This window comes from Notechis scutatus, chromosome 1, assembly GCF_049901735.1.
Source record: "Notechis scutatus isolate UNSWTSFEM ecotype Mainland chromosome 1, rNotScu1.2, whole genome shotgun sequence".
Taxonomy (NCBI): Eukaryota; Metazoa; Chordata; class Lepidosauria; order Squamata; family Elapidae; genus Notechis; species Notechis scutatus.
Genome location: NC_142009.1, coordinates 232,079,462 through 232,097,262, shown reverse-complemented (window position 1 = coordinate 232,097,262; position 17,801 = coordinate 232,079,462). Strand labels below are relative to the sequence as shown.

Below are 17,801 nucleotides of genomic sequence, written 5' to 3'. Positions count from 1 at the left end.
TACCTGGTATGCGTGCCATCAAACTTGCCAGCTAAGTTGCTATTTTCCCCCAACCGGCAGCTGTTCTGCTGTGCTGATTTAGATTAGCTAGAAAGCAGGAAATCGTTGGATTTCTTGCTTTCTAGCTAATCTAAAAGCAGAGCTGAACCTTCCTTAGGACTGAAGCTTTTATTTTTCAGTGCAGACTCAGCTAGTAGATTGCAGAAAGACAGATATCTGAATGAATCTGTGATTCTGTGAGCAAGTCAATCTGCCTGCCTGCTTTGCCTGATTTGGGGTAAAAGTTGCTCTTTTTTTAGAAAAAAATCAATATTTACATAAATATTTATATTTACATACAAGCTACGCCTAGCCAGTCACATAACCACCAAGCCACGCCCAGTCAGCAAGCCACACCCAGCCAGTCACATGACCACTGAGCCACACCTACAAATTAGGCCACGCCCACAAAACTGGTTGTTAAGAAATTTGAATCCCACCCCTGTATAAGGCATATACATAAAGTTTAAAGGAAGTTTTAGTGTGAAATGGAAGTTACAGAATTGGAAGTATCCTGTATTATCCAGTTTTTTCTTCTCGCTCCATCATGCATTCTTTAAGAAATTGATTAGTAGAAAAAATCTGTCAGAAAGTCCTCTAGTATTTTCAAACAGGCTGTCAGTAAGAGATTTGCTGCTAGAAATCAGGAAGGAGCTGTACAGGTATTCCTCAGCTTATAACAGTTCATTTACTGACCATTCAAAGTTACAACGGCATTGAAAAATGTGACATGACTGTTTTTCAGTGTTACGGCCTTTCCCCATGGTCACGTGATCAAAATTCAGATGATTGGCAACTGGTTCATATTTATGAACGTTGCTGTGTACCAAGATCATGTGATCAACTTTTGCAACCTTCTGACAAGCAAAGTCAATGGGGGAAGCCAAATTCACTTAACAACTGGGTTTTACTAACTTATCAGCTGCAGTGATTCATTTAACAACTGTGGCAAGAAAGGTCATAAAGTGGAGCAAAACTCATTCAACAAATGTCTCACTTAACAGCAGAAGTTTTGGGCTTAATTGTGATCGTAAGTCAAGGACTACCTGTATTTTTAATCGTTGCCCTTTTTGTGAAGGAATAACTCAAATTGTACGCACTGGAAACAACTGAATTCATACCAGTGTTTTTCAAAGTTGGCAATTTTAAGATTTGTAGGCTTTAACTTCCAGAATTATGGGAGAATGCTGGCTGGGGAATTCTGGGAACTGAAATCCACAAAAAAGTTGCCAGCTTTGAAAAACACTGATTTAGACAAATTCTGGAGCTGCTCTAAATATTAAACCAGCATTAAATAACCACAGTATATAAACAGGGAGCAAACCCCACACTCACCAACATGGAAGATGTTACCTAGTTGGGTTATAAAACATCTGCAAGCAAATAACCAAGCTTAGAGAGCCCTAAGGACTCCATAAATGAGCATTAAAAAGAAATAGACAGAGCCAGAGAAGCAGCACTCAGGTCTCTCCTTGCTAGACCCATTTGCAAGCTTCCTCAGGTTAGAAATTCTCATCTTTGGAATGAGACTGTTTCAAAGGCCTACAGGGAGATCAGGCAAAGACACCAATTTTGAATTTTCCCTCTGATTTTGGAGTTGTTCCTTTCACATTAGGAGAAAAATCTCTCCCTATGGCTATTGGGACATTATCCCAGAAATGCCCCCTTATTTTCAAGTCAGGCTGCAAAACATGGGAAACGTGCAATTCTGATACCAAATTAAAGAGTACTTCCCCCCCCACCCAGATATTTTCTCCTCTAAACATACACAGCCCTCAAGACACACCAACAGTATTCAATGCCTCTTTAAATCATGTGTAAAAAAAGCATAAATCATAGTCTTGAAATATTTACTCATTTTCCAATGGAAGAAAATGTAATTTGAATTCGCTTTAATATGTAAATCCTATTAGCTGTACTATATTTGCTCATTAATGTCGCTGTGAGCTATATATTCTCCACCCTTAGACTGGATCTGAATTGGGCAGCTCAAGTGTGCCTAGATCCCATGAAAGCAGGATAAAGAACAAGTTTCTTTCTTCTCCCCAATGACTCATCTATCCATTTACCTCCATAAGCCCTGACGGTCAACGTCTTTGCAAAAGAAAAGAAAAAATATGACAATGTCCTCACTAGATTTGTAGGAATTAGGATTTTTAAGACTCTAAGGTAGCGTAGTTTTAAATTATACAGCAACAAATGTCTTTTTTTAAGCATATACCATACATAACAAAGGTAGCAAACTAAATATATCCATTCCTTTAGAACTGGTGTTTTAGAGCTACTGACACAAAGGCTCCATGTTCTTCACTGAAGAATTTTCTCCTGCCATTTTAAGCCATGTCACTGACAGTGTATCAGGCAAAGTTCAGTGAGATAAGCAGCCAATATGAGGAGGCTTCATGTTACAATTCTACGAGAGAGGGTATCACTTCTTGATGAAAACACATTTCCTTGTTCTTCTGAAAAGGCACCAAATTTTGTTTGATATAAAAGGCTCCCCATCATTTGTAATTCAGGAGATTTACTAAAATTTAGTAAAATAAATGAATAGTTCAAAATCTTGTTTATAACTAGGATTTCACTGCAGAACCCTGCTGCCCGTAAGCTGACTAAGCCAGTAGCTTACTTACAAGCATTTATACATGTTTATATGTGTGTGTGTTTAGAAATACTGTATATACTAATATAAACACGGAATTAATATAGATGCCATGAAAGGTACATTTGTATAACCCTGGATTCACTGCTGTAAAGACAAGAAAAAGTTAACATAGTTAACAAAAGAATGGGAGCACAAAGACATTCCAACATAACAATTTTGTATTCAGCTATGTATGTATGATGTGTGGGCCAAGCTAGCCTAGCAATATAAGTCACTGTCTTTGCTTATCTTTCCTCAGCTGCCTCTCTCCATTTGCGGTAGCTACAAACATGGAGAATGTTCTCCAGTTAAGTATAATGGATACTTAAAACAACAACAACAACAAAATCTCTGGAGATGATTTGAATGGATTCCCTTCAAATTGGGCAAAAATCCCAGGGAAAGTTGAATAGTTTTAAAGCTGTGCCTTATTATGCTGCAGTAAATTGCTGTGTAAAGTGGGTTTAAAATATTAGACAGGCTGGACTCCATCCAAAAAAGAAGGTGCCAACAGGACCAGGAAAATACTTCAGGAAAGAACAAAGATGTCCTTGATCTAAGTGTGGTTCTTTTGAGTTTTGGTGATAGGACATAATGGCAGTTGACATTAAGTCAAATGAAAATTGCAGAAAGCTGATTAAGACTGCTTTCTTATACATAAAGCTAACTCATAACTGGGTTGTATGTTTTGCTTAGTATGGCATGTAACACCCCCTTCCCCGTGATAGGGTACGGTAACCAGTCATAGAATCTTGTTCATACATTACAGTAACCCAAGCAAGTTTTTGCCGAAGCAACTAAAAAATTCAGCACATGAATGATAAGCAGCCACAGGCATAGCTCTACCAAAGACATGTAAAGTAGTGTGAAAAACATATTTTTCCAGGCACCTGCTGTTCTCCTGTGGCCTTATCTAGTGCAGCCATCTTGTTGTGAGATCTGCACAATATTCTCCAGATCCAGAAACTAAGCAAAAGGAGGCAAAGTATTAGAGAACAAGATGGGAAATTCCACCAGAGGAGGGAGGGTTGTTGGTACTACATTCAGTTATAAGTAACAGCATATTAGTGTGACATTAGGATATAATTTTTGTCTCAGGAGAGCCACTCCTTTCTCCCCCGGTTCTCTGGCACATACACACCAAGTTAATAATTTCTCAGCTTCATTTAACTCATTGGGGTTCTTATCAAAGAGAGCACAAAGTCCAAGGGCAAGGACTCAGCCAATCCACATCATCTTTGTAGGGAAGCAATAATTTACCCAGAATCCTTTTAACCGCAGAAGCTCAGAAGCAGTGAAACTTTCCAATAAAGCTGACATTTTTTTAAAAAGCAAAGGCAGTTCTAAGAGTGTAATACTTGGGGCATTCAGATACACCGATCAATAAATGCTCACAGTGTTGACCCTGTTCAAAAGGGAAGAAAAACAATGACTGCTTTTAATATTACTCTGTGGAATCTCTGTTTATGAAGAAGAATCTTACAGATGTAGTTTTTCATCCCTATCCCAGAATTATCATACCTTACTAAACCTTATCAGTGTGATCTACAAGCAACACGAAATATATAGTCTTTCTATTATTATCAATCTCATTGTTCAAAGTGCAACTGCAAAGGAGTGCTGCACACACAACTTCCTAAAGAATGTGCATTCAGATAGATTTGAAATACAATGAAGGTATACAAGAATGCCCATTGTACAGGGTTCAACCACTTCAATGCAATCCAATAACATAAAGAAAATGTTAGGATGCATGCTGTGGTTATTTTAACAGTTCCTAGGAGCAGCCTTTCATTTCTGTTCTTATTAAATATGAGTAAGTCAGGGAAAATAAGGGAGGATTGAAGAAAAAGGATGCCGCCTTCTTTAACGGGGAAAGGAGCCAGATTTACTGCATAACTATTAAAAGCTTTTGTGTGCAAAATAACAGTGTATGTGGATATATTTAATCACACTATTAAAATAAATTGCAGAAATGTAGCTTTTGGTGCTAATTAATCTGGATTGCTAAGGGAGGAGTCACAGGTGTGCATCTCAACGCGGTTGCTCTACACATCAAAGGTTGAGAGTGGGCATCCATAACAAATCTAATAAATTAAAGTCAATCTTAGAAAGGACTAAAGATCTTTCCCATCCAAGGTCATGATGCTCTAAATTGCTACTCAAAATTGACCAGTACTGTATGTGTCCATGCTGGCAACTTTCCTATCTACAAAGGAGCAGTTTTTGTTTTTGGTTGTTGCTTTTTTATGATAAACCCTATTTAATAACTCTGACTTCTGAATTGGTTGATGATGCTAACACTATCAGAGCAAATATGGCCATGCATGTTTCAATTTTCTGCAGTTACTGTGATTGTGCTAGCTCAGATACCCTTCCTCAACCTGGGTGTCTCCAGACATGTTAAGCTTTAATTTCTATTAATTCTACAATGAATCGAAGCAGAGATCCACAAAAAGTACTCACAGGTTCCCACAGACACATGAAGAAGGCTACAGGAAGGCATAAAGAAGCTTAATAGTAAAAGATAGTCTCTATATAGTATGTAATGCAGCTTAAGAATCATTGATGTTTTGCTGTATTGTTTTTACACTGAAGCAAATAAAAACTGTGTTGGCCTTTCTTTAAAAAAATCCAAATCTTAGGAGGACATTCCAAAGAGGCTTTTCACCTTATTTGGTCTCCCATAATTATCTTGGCATGAGTTGTTGGTACTGTACAGTACCCAGAATATGACAGACATATGCAAAAGATAGATACTCAAGTATATTTAACATCAGTTATTGATAAATCAAGTGCTTATGGTCACAGAACACCTACACCAAAACATGCACCATTGTAAATCAATTATTTTACTCTTGCTCCTCAAAAGAATCAGCATTTATCATGTAACTGAAACATACACTTCTACAATAGTTATTTGCATCTGTTTATGCTAGAATTTGAATCTACTCTTTCTGAAATAATAAAAGGGAAGGGAAGGGAATTGTTTTCTCAGCTAATTAGCACAACAGATTCTAGCTGTATCCATTGAGCAGAAATCCGCTACTTATAACTTCATATGGCCAGTTCATGTCCAGAGGATTTTGAGAAAGAGGTGCAAAGATAAGTCTCCTAGGAATCTAAGACTGCATCCATTGAAAAAGTCAAGAGTTCAAGTATACAGTAGAATTACAGTTGCAGTAGTTTTCTCTATAAGTGATGGAATATTGCAACATCATAATAGTAATAAAAAGAACCACACAAGTAATTGCCTCTTGGATAATGCAATACAAATAAGAACCCCTTTTGGATCAAAAGCAGCATCTTACAACCTGCCAGCAGATTAGAAAAATCCTTTTGTTCCTAAGGTAACATCCCTGTAAGGGGCATGATACAATTCATTTTTTTCTAGATTTGAGAGGCTTTAAAGGTAGGTGAGATTTTTTTTGCTTGAAAAAATGGGAGCTTTACCCTCCCATTCCTATCCTTAAAATTAGTTGAAATCCCCAACTTAAACAAAAATTCATGTTGCTCAAAACCATGATTTTAATCTATCATCAAATTTACAACCTGTTCCAGGAGTTGCAAATGCTTACGCTCACTCATTGAGCTACAAAATCCCCCTTTTCCTGTACTAAAAATAGGGACACAACTGGATACTATATTGTAAGAGTCATTACATATAAGATTTGAATCCAGTCCCATGCACTTCTTGCTTTCATTTATATCCCATCTATTTCTAAGGAGTGCAGAAATGTGTACATGGATTAACTCCTTATTTTATCCTCACAACAATTCAGGAAGGAACAAGAAAGGTTCTCATCTGAAACTCCAGAAAGTGGCCATTCAATATAGAAAACACTAAGCCAGAGGAGACATGTTTTTTTGTACTTTCTATTTTACACCGCACATGTTCTGTTTCCCTTGGCTGTTATGCAACAGTGTTCACATGAATTGGGTCATATTCACCTTGCCTCAAAAGTAGATACAGAAATTAGACATGAGGGTCAAATGCAGCCTTGATTTGTTTCTAACCAATATTTTGGAAGCAGAACATTTATTTGAGCAAATTCTGTTTGTGATTAGATGATTTAGATACCTAACCTTAGTGGACACACATGCTGTTATAGAGAGGCATGTAGAATTCCTCCACCTTTATCAGAAGATTCTCCAACTTAAGACCAATGATTAAGGTCTAAGGACATTTAAGAGCAACAGATCCAGGCAAAATAACAAAGTGTTTCTGGGGAGAAGTCACAATTAACAAATTGCAACCTTAAGATCAATTGAATTGAGTAAGTATCCCATGTAAACTTGATGTGCGATATTGCATTTCTCTGAATTGAGTAGGATCAGAAAATAGATGCTGTAATGGTTTTGGTTGTGGCTGGAAGTTTGAGAAATAAAAAAGCAACTTCTAGGATTTGCTCACTGACTCACACTGAGGAAATCAATGGGAATTAATCATCAGAAATTCACAATCATGAGTAAACAAAGAGAGGGAAAGATCTAATTAAGAATCAATAATGTATTCAATGTCTCTCTCTACACAATCCTACATTTTTGTAATTAATACACCTGTGCAACAAATCCCAAGAATAGTTTGCTCTCCTTCCAAATCTAGCAGACCACACACCATCATGCAGCTTTGGCTTAGAAGGCCCAGTCTCTCACCTCTTGTTAAAACAATTGCTCTTTAGTCTTCTGAGAATTTAGATACTGGATGGAGGCCTGTTATTCCCTCCTTTCTCCTACATACCAATTCACCAGTAAGTCACCAGAAATGAAATAGAACCAGTCAATCAGCCTTGCTGCTTCACCAGAGAAGTGCTATATGCTGCTTTCACTTACCTGTTCGGACCCAGTGCATCTTGACTGTGGCAACTTCCAAGTTTCACACCAACTATGAATTGATATCCAGTTCTAGCATCACCTTGGATTATTTTGCTTCTCCGACCTGACCTAGTCACTGCCTTTTAAGATTTTCTATTTTTTATTTAAGAGTCAAGGAGGAAGGCTGTCAGGGAGGGAGACTGCCACCTCCCGACAGCATCCCACTCTGATTAGGCACATACTGGGATTTGGGTTGCAAAGGGATTATTGAGAAGAGGCAGTCATGTGCTTGTACTGTACCAGGTTCCACAAGACCCCTCTGTCACAGAATTCCAATATAAACAAAGTATTTGCAGGAAGCTTCTTAACTTACTGATAAATCACCAGCCAGAACTAAAAATAAGAGACCATCCTACATGCCACTAAAGTCTCACAAGTAGGAACCTAAGTCCCAAAATAAATTCTTGGGGCATTTCAATAAGCGTTCAGTAAAACAAAAGTTCTTATCCATATACTCAACTGCTATATCTATGGAGGAATTTTGAACCCACTGAGAAGTATCACTGGGCGTAACTAAAAGAAGCAAAACACCCAGAGCTCAGTCAACCTGCTGCTATGGCTTGCAATCTCAGCCCTAAAAACTTGTACAAAGGAACAATTCGTAAGATTTTTCTTCTCTAAGGTCAAATGAAGATGGGATCTGTCAACAGTGCACCACAGAAACGAATCATTAAATCCTCTGCTCTGAAATAGTACAAATGAAGCAAACAAAATGTTAAAAAGTTATGATATGTATGTAGTTAGTTACCAAGCACATATAAATTATATCAAAGTAGCCAAAATATCTTTATAACCCCCAAGGCATGCCACAACTTTTGAGCACCCCTAATGTTTGGAAATTGAAAGTTGAGCAATTTGACATGCCCCAATTACATTCCTCCTAAATGGCCTTGAGCCTCAAAGAAGCATTTAACCAAAAAGAATCTAACAGTGTTGCACAGAAATAGGACCTTCTTCTTACAAATGATCTTGTACTGATTCATACCACCAGTTATCAGTAGAAATGGGCGAGACAAATTTTCAGTACAGGCAGTCCTGGACTTACCACGACCACAACTGAGCCCAACATTTCTCTTGCTAAGCAAAGCGGTTGTTGACTGATTTTTGCTCTATTTTACAAACTTTTATGTTAAGTGAATTACTGCTGTTGTTAATTGAAGCATGCGGTCCTTAAGCGAATCTGACTTCCCTCATTCATTTTGCTTGTCAGAAGCTGACGGAGAAGGTTACAAATGATCGCATGACCTTGGGACACTCGCAACAATCATAAATATATGCCAGTTGCCAAATGCCCAAATTTTGATCATGTGAACAGTCTGAAGTGCGAAAAACCGGTCATAAGTCCCTTTTTTTTCAGTGCCATTGTAACTTCGAACGCTCACTAAACGAATGGTTGTAAATGGAGGACATCCTGTACTGCGATCACTTGAATCGTGTTCAAGAGATCAGTGACAGGTTTCAACCAAATGCTAATGGTAGAAATAAAAGGATTTGTTCAACTAAGGACAGGTTCCAAGGAAATGCGGTATAAATAAACTGTGGTCACAGGCAACAAGAGTGAATACTGTATGCATTAATGGACCCCCCCATTGACCATTCAAATTAGTTACTTTTAAGTTTCAGTATAATCAGCACTGGTCCATGATGCAAAAAGATCAGAATTGTTCACAAGGGAATTAGAAGCCAAAAAGCTACTTGCTATGTAAGCTGCAAGTCACAGCTGGCAGTAAGGGGTCAGAATCCAGCATGCAGTCCATAAAATAAAGCAAGATCGGAAGACTGCAGGGCAGAAAATGAAACTTCTAAAGCAATGTCATTTCATCATTCATTTAAAGACACCTGAGCTGTTAAGGGGAGACACTGACAATCTGGTCTGTTTTAAGAGTTGGGAACCCTTAAGAAGATGCATTGTGCATTACCTACAGAAATCATTCAACTCACTTTTAGTGTTATAATTGGTTTCCTTGTCAAGCCCCAGAGTGATCTATTATTAGCAATCAATCCTTTATTACAGTCATAGATTGTAATAGTTGAGGCACTTTCCAAGAACTTAATCCTTCTGATCTGCATTTTAAGATACACATGACTGATAAAAAAGAGTGATTTGAAAAGTTACTAAATCGCTGCCTTAGTTTCCCTTTCATGCTTTGTCGAACTCTTTCCTAAAATCACCTTAAAGAAAGCAGATCTATTCCTCAAAGCAATTATGAAACAAAGAAGCTGGGTGGGGTTTTTCTTTTGCTAGTTTGGATGTGTGCTTCTTCCTCTGTATTATATTTCACGAGATCTATCTCCTATTCTGGCTCCAGAATATCACCCTCAAAGGCACATGCTGACATCTTATAATCAATGGGCATTTCCTGGACATAAAAGAAAATCATACACTTTAAAAAAATTATAATCTGTTCAATTAAGTAAATCTCAAAATACATGCATAATTTTTCAACAATGTAAACAATGTCACAGCCAAAATATTAGCCTTTAAATTCAGCCAAAATATTGAATTGAGAAAGGTGTGTCGAATTCAGAATCTATGTACATCTTTGCTTCAAATCTGATCAGAATGAAATAATGAGATTCAGGAAATGTTTCCTTTTCTTCACTTAGGCTTGTATATTGAAGCTTCTCTGCCAAAGTCAACTAAGAATGATTCTAATTATATTATTTTAACAGAACGAACATATAAATCTATTGTCTCCAATGGTCTTTCAAGCCTGTAAATGGATAATTCTAGCCCTAGAGTATTTTTATTTTTATTTTTTTATTTTATTGGGTTTGTCAATTGCTTAGAAGATAATAGGTATAAGTAAAAACATAGTTATAAATACATGGATACATATAAGAAAAATAAAAGAAACAATAGGACAGGGACGGTAGGCACGTTGGTGCGCTTCTGCACGCCCCCTACAGACCTCTTAGGAAAGGGGTGAAGTCAACAGTAGAAAGTCTAAGGTTAAAGTTCTTGGGGTTTGGGGAAGAAACCACAGAGTCAGGTAGAGTATTCCAGACATTGACCACTCTGTTGCTGAAATCGTATTTCCTGCAATCAAGTTTGGTGCGATTAACCTTGAGTTTGTATCTATTGTTTGCTCTTGTGTTGTTATGGTTGAAGCTGAAGTATTCATTGACAGGTAGGACATTGCAATGTATGATTTTATATACTATACTTAGATCGGACCGAAGGCAGCGTAGTTCTAGGTTTTCTAGGTCTAGAATTTCGAGTCTGGTGGCATAAGGTATTCTACAACGAGTAGAGGAGTGGAGAACTCTTCTTGTGAAATATTTCTGGACTTTCTCAACCGTATTAATATCAGATACGTAATGTGGGTTCCAGACTGATGAGCTGTATTCGAGTATTGGTCTAGCAAATGTTTTGTATGCTCTAGTTAGTAGTGTAATATTACCAGAGAAAAAGCTACGTAAGATTAGGTTAACAACTCTTAACGCCTTTTTGGCAATGTAGTTACAGTGGGCTCTAGCACTTAGATCATTAGAGATGAGTACTCCAAGATCCTTTACAGAGCTTGGATCATCAACAAGATCTTGACTATTCAGCTTGTATTTTATTTTCTGATATTTTTTTTGCCAATATGTAAGACAGAGCATTTATTTGTTGAGATTTGAAGTTGCCATTTGTTTGACCATTCTGATACATAGTCAAAGTCTTTTTAAAGGGTAACAGTATTGTCTGCGGTGTTGAATAGCTTTACATCGTCAGCTAAGAGAAAGCAGTTGCTCTTAATATGATCACAGAGGTCAAAAGAAGGGCTTCTAGCATGGAGGAGGAGGAGGAGGAACAGATCAAGATCCTCTGGAACTTTCAGATCCAAACAGACAGACATTTGGCCCACAACACGCCTGACATCGCTATTGTGGAAAAGAAAAAAGTCTAGATCATTGGCATTGCAATATCAGATGATGCACGAATTGAAGAGAAACAGTGAGAAAAAAATAACAAAATATTGTGATATGCAAGTTGAAGTTGAGCGATTGTAAAGGAAAATATCAATGGTTGTAGTAGTTTGTACTAGTAATAGGAGCTCTTGGAGCAATACCCAAAGAGTTACCTAGATACATGGAAATTTTGAACTTATTAAACCTGAATATTCTGACTGCAAAAGCCCACCTTCCTCAGAACTGCCTATATACTCAGACGTTACCCTTAACAGCTCTTAAGTCTTTGGTTAGGACTTGAACTGTAAAGTTTTTACTAGTCCCAGACTGTGAATCAAATTGAAGATTTAAGTTTTAAATAATAATAAATTCATTGATATTCTGCAATGCACTTTGGGGAGGAAACACCTGTCCTGAGGTGGTTGTAGCTGGAGCTGGTACATTCCAACAACTCTCTGCCTGCTCTGACTGATGAAACTGCTTGGAAGAAACGTCTCAAACTAACAATGACAATTAGTCCAATTGCAATGATTCAACTTTCAGACAACTCTACACAGATGACTGAGAATCTTCATCAACATACTGTGAAGGACAATATATCTATATCACAATAGATAATCAGAGAGAGAGATATGAAAACAGCAGTGTGGATTAGATGATGTCATCCTCAATATCTCCCCTACTCATACATAATCTTATTCCATGAATGGAGCAGGGTGGTAGTATACCATAATCAAAATTGCATATGAAAGCTTTCCTGAGATACTGAGGAAACGGTCTAGTGGTTAAGGCACCAAGCTAGAAAACAGGAAACCATTAATTAGCTCTTGTCTTGCCTTAGCCACGAAAGCCAGCTGGGTGACCCTTGGACCAGTCAATCTCTCTCTCAGTCCAACCTACCTCACAAGGTTGTTGTTGAAGAAATGAGGAGGAAGGTGTGGTGGATATGTTTGTCCCCTTTAGTTATTTGTAAAAATAAATAAAGGTGGGATACAAATAAATAAAATAAAGTAAAAATAAAAATAAAAATAACTGGTATGCTTGTTGTAATTATTATTATTAATAAAATACTCATTTACCTCTACCAATAAACTCACTGGGCTCTTCCTTCACATCTTGGTCACATAACCCATAGTGAAAGTGTATCCGTATCAGAGACTTTTAGAGCCTCATGGCTGAAACTACAGGAAAGGTATAGAAGAGCACCTGAGCAAGAAAGCCCAGCATATCAACCCAGGCATTTTACCTGTTTTACATTCTGCAATCATACCATGAAGTGTTCAGCCACTCAACTGGGTGTCCAACTCAGTTCCTTTTTGTTGAAGTAGATAATTTCAATCTTTATTAGACTGCCTTAAACTAAACTTTTTACTTGTATAAACTTCAGATTTTAAAAAAAATTCAATTCTGTCTCTTTTGTTTTCACTTTTAAAGTATCTGCCTCCACCGCCAACTTCTATTAAAGTTTTCAGAGAGTTGCCAACCCACCCTTCCCACTCCCCATGCACCATTTATTCTCCCTTTTAAGCTACTCTGCACATCTTTCCCAATGTACATTCTTTAACAAGCTCTTATCTCATAAATTAGGGAAGAGAGATCCCAAATAGCTAAGCTCTGTTGTAACTGTTTCCCTTGTGTGAGTGTTAGATGGAGAGGAAGGTAGGGTTACCAGCAGATGCCAGCCAAGGGTCAGACGCTTCTCCTCTGACACTCCCCCCCAATACTTTCCAATTTTTCTTTGATATAAAATACAAACCCTCTATGTAAACACTCTCTCGAAACATAGCAGACAGAGGAAAAATATTCTTACTTGCTTCATGAAATCTTTAATAATGCAACTTTTTTTTTTTACTTTCACAAACATACTTTATTTTGTGGTTCTTTTCATCTTGAGAGAATTTAGGCTCTAAAGTACTTTAGCAAGTAGTATCTTAGCAAATACAACCCAAACTTCCAATAGCCTGCAATAGAGAAGCAATGGGTAGCATGGTCTTTCAATATCCTAATACGCACAAAGAATAGTTTCCCACAGAAAATTCAAAAATCAGAGGATCTGAAACAAACTTTTTGTTTTTTACGCCATGCTTAAAAGCAAAAGACAAAGGTACATCCCACACGAGCTGTTCCATCCTATTATACGCTATTCCAATATATTTACTGCTCAGGCAATTTCTTGGCTTCCATGTTTTCAATTCCCATTTTCATCTTGTTTTGCCATTTCTGCTGGAACAAGTCATTGCTCACTTGCAATGAGTGACGAAGAAAATAAACTCTAGCAAGCTTAACTGTGAAATCTTTTGTCAGAAAGGATAGGAGTATTTATTCAAATTTATGACATGTGTTTAGTACTTATTCTTTAATGTTTAGAAATGTTTCTAGCAACAATTCAGTAAGAATAAAACATCAGGGATTTATTTAATTTACATTCTGTAATAAAAACATAAAAAGAAATTAAAAACAAAATGGAAGCAGTACAGCACTTGTCTTTCATAAATGAGTCAGATCCCAGAAGTGAAGTGGAATTTGTTTACAGAATCTGTAGCTTTGGGGATTGAATATATTCAGTATTGAAAATATTCAGTTGCTGCAACATCTCGAAAACTGATAGAAACCTTTACCTTAACATTTGGTCTACCAAATGTTTAGCTTTTAAACAGCATATAGGAATGCCATTCTCTTTGAATATTATCACTTTCAAGGATGGGGGGAAAGATGCTAATGTTAATAACGTTGCAAAAAGTTCTTAAGTTTGAATGTCCATTAAATCAAGAATAATAGAATCAGAATACTTCAGCAAGTGTTATCTTCCAGGTGTCTGTCATCACTTATTATGGGAACTGAAATTCAACCATTTTTAGAAAGCTGCACATTGCCCATCCCATTTCTAAATTTATGTGCACTGTATACATTAGACTTTTCTATTTAAAATTTAGAATTCTCTCCAAAACTCTTAAAGAAGTACTAGATATCTTTTTGCCCATCCATCTAAATAATTTGTTCCCCATAATATATGCCAGAAATGTTTGATCATCAGTTTTTAAAGGGTACCCGGATATAGAAAATATGCTTAAAAATTAAATAGTATAGAATGAACAGATCTGTTTAACTCAGAATTTGTCGTAAAAAAGGCAAATCATTGTGAACGGACTGAATACCTGAAATTATTTCTACCTATTGTAACTAGAGAGAAATTCACTATTAATGAAAATAAGTTTTCTTTAAAAAAAAAAAAAAAAAGACCTATAAGTACATAACATGCAACTAGTTTCAAATCACCAGAATATTTTCTGTATGCAGCCTCTGGCTGGTCTTGAAAGTTTGACACCAAGAGTAGCAATGAAGATGAAACCCATAGGAAAGTAATAACCAAGAATTGAAAGAAAGCTCAGGAATCCATTGTAGCAATATGGATTCTTCAAAAACATGAAGTGATAAAGTAGAAGCTACTTGGACCAGTAGCTTGCTGTCTTCCTCAGATTCTCAGAAGAGAAAGAGATTATTCTCTCCTCATTTCAATGGCATTTGTTATGGAAACAACAGTACTGTAGACATCAATGTCTTTTAGATGGATATATTCATCTTTCATAATTAGTTATTTCTATAGCACAGAAGAATGCATCATTCCATACAATGCAATTCCCTCCTGATAAATGCTGGAGATAATTATAAATTTTAGGGGGAAATCAACTTTTTAAATAGCTCACAATAACTTGCCAGAATGTGGAGAACAGGATTTGTTCTATAAAAAGCCAAATAAATATTAAATTAAGAAATACTGTATTCAAACTGAAATATTAGAAGATGGATAACACTATTTTTGGCCAGTCAATTAGAAGTTTATCACCTTATAATCACAGAACTGGAAAGATCTTATAGATTACCTAATCCAACTCCTCCTTGATGTGTAATCTATAATACACAATAAAATTACCACTATTTAATACCTTCCACAAAGAAAAGCCTTACAAGTAGAACAAAGAAAAGGAAACATATCAGTCAAATTGTATCTTGCTAAGGAAATAGACATATTCAATTATCTTTGTTTGCTCTACATGTTGGAAAAAACTAGTCAACTTTGTTTGCTTAAGCGATTGTAGTTACTTTTCCGTTTGTAATCCCAATTTCCTTTAAAAGATTGTCAAAAATCTCTGCAAATCAAATATTCATGCCAGATTCTAATTAAAGCTGAAAACTGTTCTTGCAAACTCAAATTTAAATATCACTCAAGACGATCAGATCTTCACCAATTCACAGATTACACTAAGAGCAGGAGTGCTTCCCTGTATTTGCCTTAAATATGTCTGTCCAATTACTGAAAGGAGAATGGGATAAATGCATGAATTTGCAAGGCAGCTAGCTCATCGTCTTTCTAAATGGAAAGACATCACATGACTGAGTAAACTCAAACAGTAAATAAAAGCGGGCGAAATACATAAAGGGGACCTACTGATAATTTTTTCATTATTTCAATGTGGAAAATTTTGAGAAGATGACAGCATAATGGGTGAATGCTACATTGTCCAATCTTGAAAGGCAATCCTTATACTAAAATAACTAATTGTGAATAAGCCCATCCTAGAATTTTTATCCACAGTGACAGGTGGAAAACTGCAAACTGTTCCTGACGTTATTTATAAAACCACACAATTTTAAGGCCATGATGCAGTTTAAAAATCTGAGCTCTGATTTGCAGGTAATTGCTTTATCTGCTAATATATACGGTAGGTCATTATAACTGAAGAGTAAGAGTGGTATAAAGTTGGGTTTTAATTGAGAGTTGTCATTTGTGCATTTTTTTCTTCCAAATTAATTCAGAATAATTTCACAATTCACCTCAGTCTGGACTTTGATCATAAATTTTGTACACAGAAAATCAAAGTGATGAGAAATTATTCCGAATGTTCTTATTTTAAAAACGATCAGGAACATCCTATAAAAAGAAACTAAGACAAGGAAATGAAGAATCTAGGGAAACAGGATGATAATCCATATCAACAGTGTCTTTTTCACAAATATTTCTTTCTGCTCTCATCTAACAGAATCCCCAAACAAAAAACACTCTAAACAGAATTACCTTGTTTTCCAAAGCTACCAACCTAGAAATTTGTACACTCTAAGGGAAAATAAAACAAATCAATGACTTGCAGGAGCTAAATAAGTCCTACTTCTCATAGTAACAAACAACAACCATCTCATTTTCACTTAATAACTTTGGACAAAGTTATTAACTTTGGACAATACTCCATCAAACATACACACTAAGACTGTAGTCAGATACTCAGGAGTAAGCCAGGAGGAATTGAAAAGAATTAGAATTTCAAATAAACAAGTATAAATGTACACTTAGAACAGTGGGACAGATATAATATTGCCAACATGCCAAAACTTTTACATTTTCATCTCAGGAAAAAAACAACTTATACCTGATGAAGTTCAACAGCAGTGCAATAAGATATATAGTACAGTTATAGTATGGTTATAGTATCAATTTTTTCCTTATTTAAAATAGTAAATTAGCCATTACTGTAATCATGATCTACTTAACTGTCAAAACCCAAAATCAAAGTTTCTTTTTTTTCCTCTTTTGAGCAAAAAATCTAAAAGCAGTTTCCAAGTGGAAACCACAGCATTTGTTTCCCTAGTTAATGCAGTTAACTTTGCCATCTCTGTCAGTTCCATCATCTTTTCAATCCATTCCTCCATTGTGGGAATTAACGCTTCTTTCCATTTTTGAGCATTTAGGATTCATGCTACAGAAAATATATATAATAACATCATTCCAATTTTTCCCATCTATTTATCCAATAGTACTTAAAAAAAACCTTTCTGATTTCCACTGTAAATCCATTTCAAGGATCTGAATTAAAACATGGATCTGTTCCCAATATTCCTTTGCCTGATCAGACATCCAACATATATGATTAAAAAACACCTTCCTTACAGTTACATATTCAGCAAATATTCAAAACAATTTTGTACATTTTAGACAATTCATCTAGTGTTAAATACCACCAGTCCACCATTTTATAAAAATTCTCTTTAAGATTATAATTCAATGTATATTTCAATCCATTGGTCTACAATTTTTCCCATTGGTCCAAAAGTATATTATAGCCAAAATTTCTTCCCCATTAAATCACACAAAGCTTAACATATTCACTTCCTAAATTTAATCTCAGCAGTATTGTATATATGTTAGCTATAAGGTGTTCATCATTAGTGCACTACAATTGGCAAAATGATTTTTAACAGCTTCAAAACCAGATAGTTTCTCATCTGCAATAATGCTTTCTTTCAATTATAAATAGAAATATAAGACCAGTGGCTTGTATGTTCTTCTAATTCCAAG

The 17,801-nt window shown here is 36.1% G+C and overlaps 1 protein-coding gene across 5 annotated transcripts in view; it reads right to left on the bottom strand.

Annotated features, from left to right (window-relative positions):
* The window catches only part of MYRF (myelin regulatory factor), a 111,000-nt gene that overhangs the window by 90,136 nt on the left and 3,063 nt on the right, over positions 1-17,801 (bottom strand). Inside the window, exon 1 of one of the 5 annotated variants that reach the window (XM_087950638.1) lies at positions 7,517-7,619. The exons of the other annotated variants lie outside the window; for them this stretch is intronic. Within the exon in view, the coding sequence (XP_087806764.1) occupies positions 7,517-7,535 (19 nt within the window). The 5' untranslated portion in view covers positions 7,536-7,619. Of the gene's footprint in view, positions 1-7,516; positions 7,620-17,801 lie in introns of those variants that run through there. 5 annotated transcript variants of the gene reach the window in all.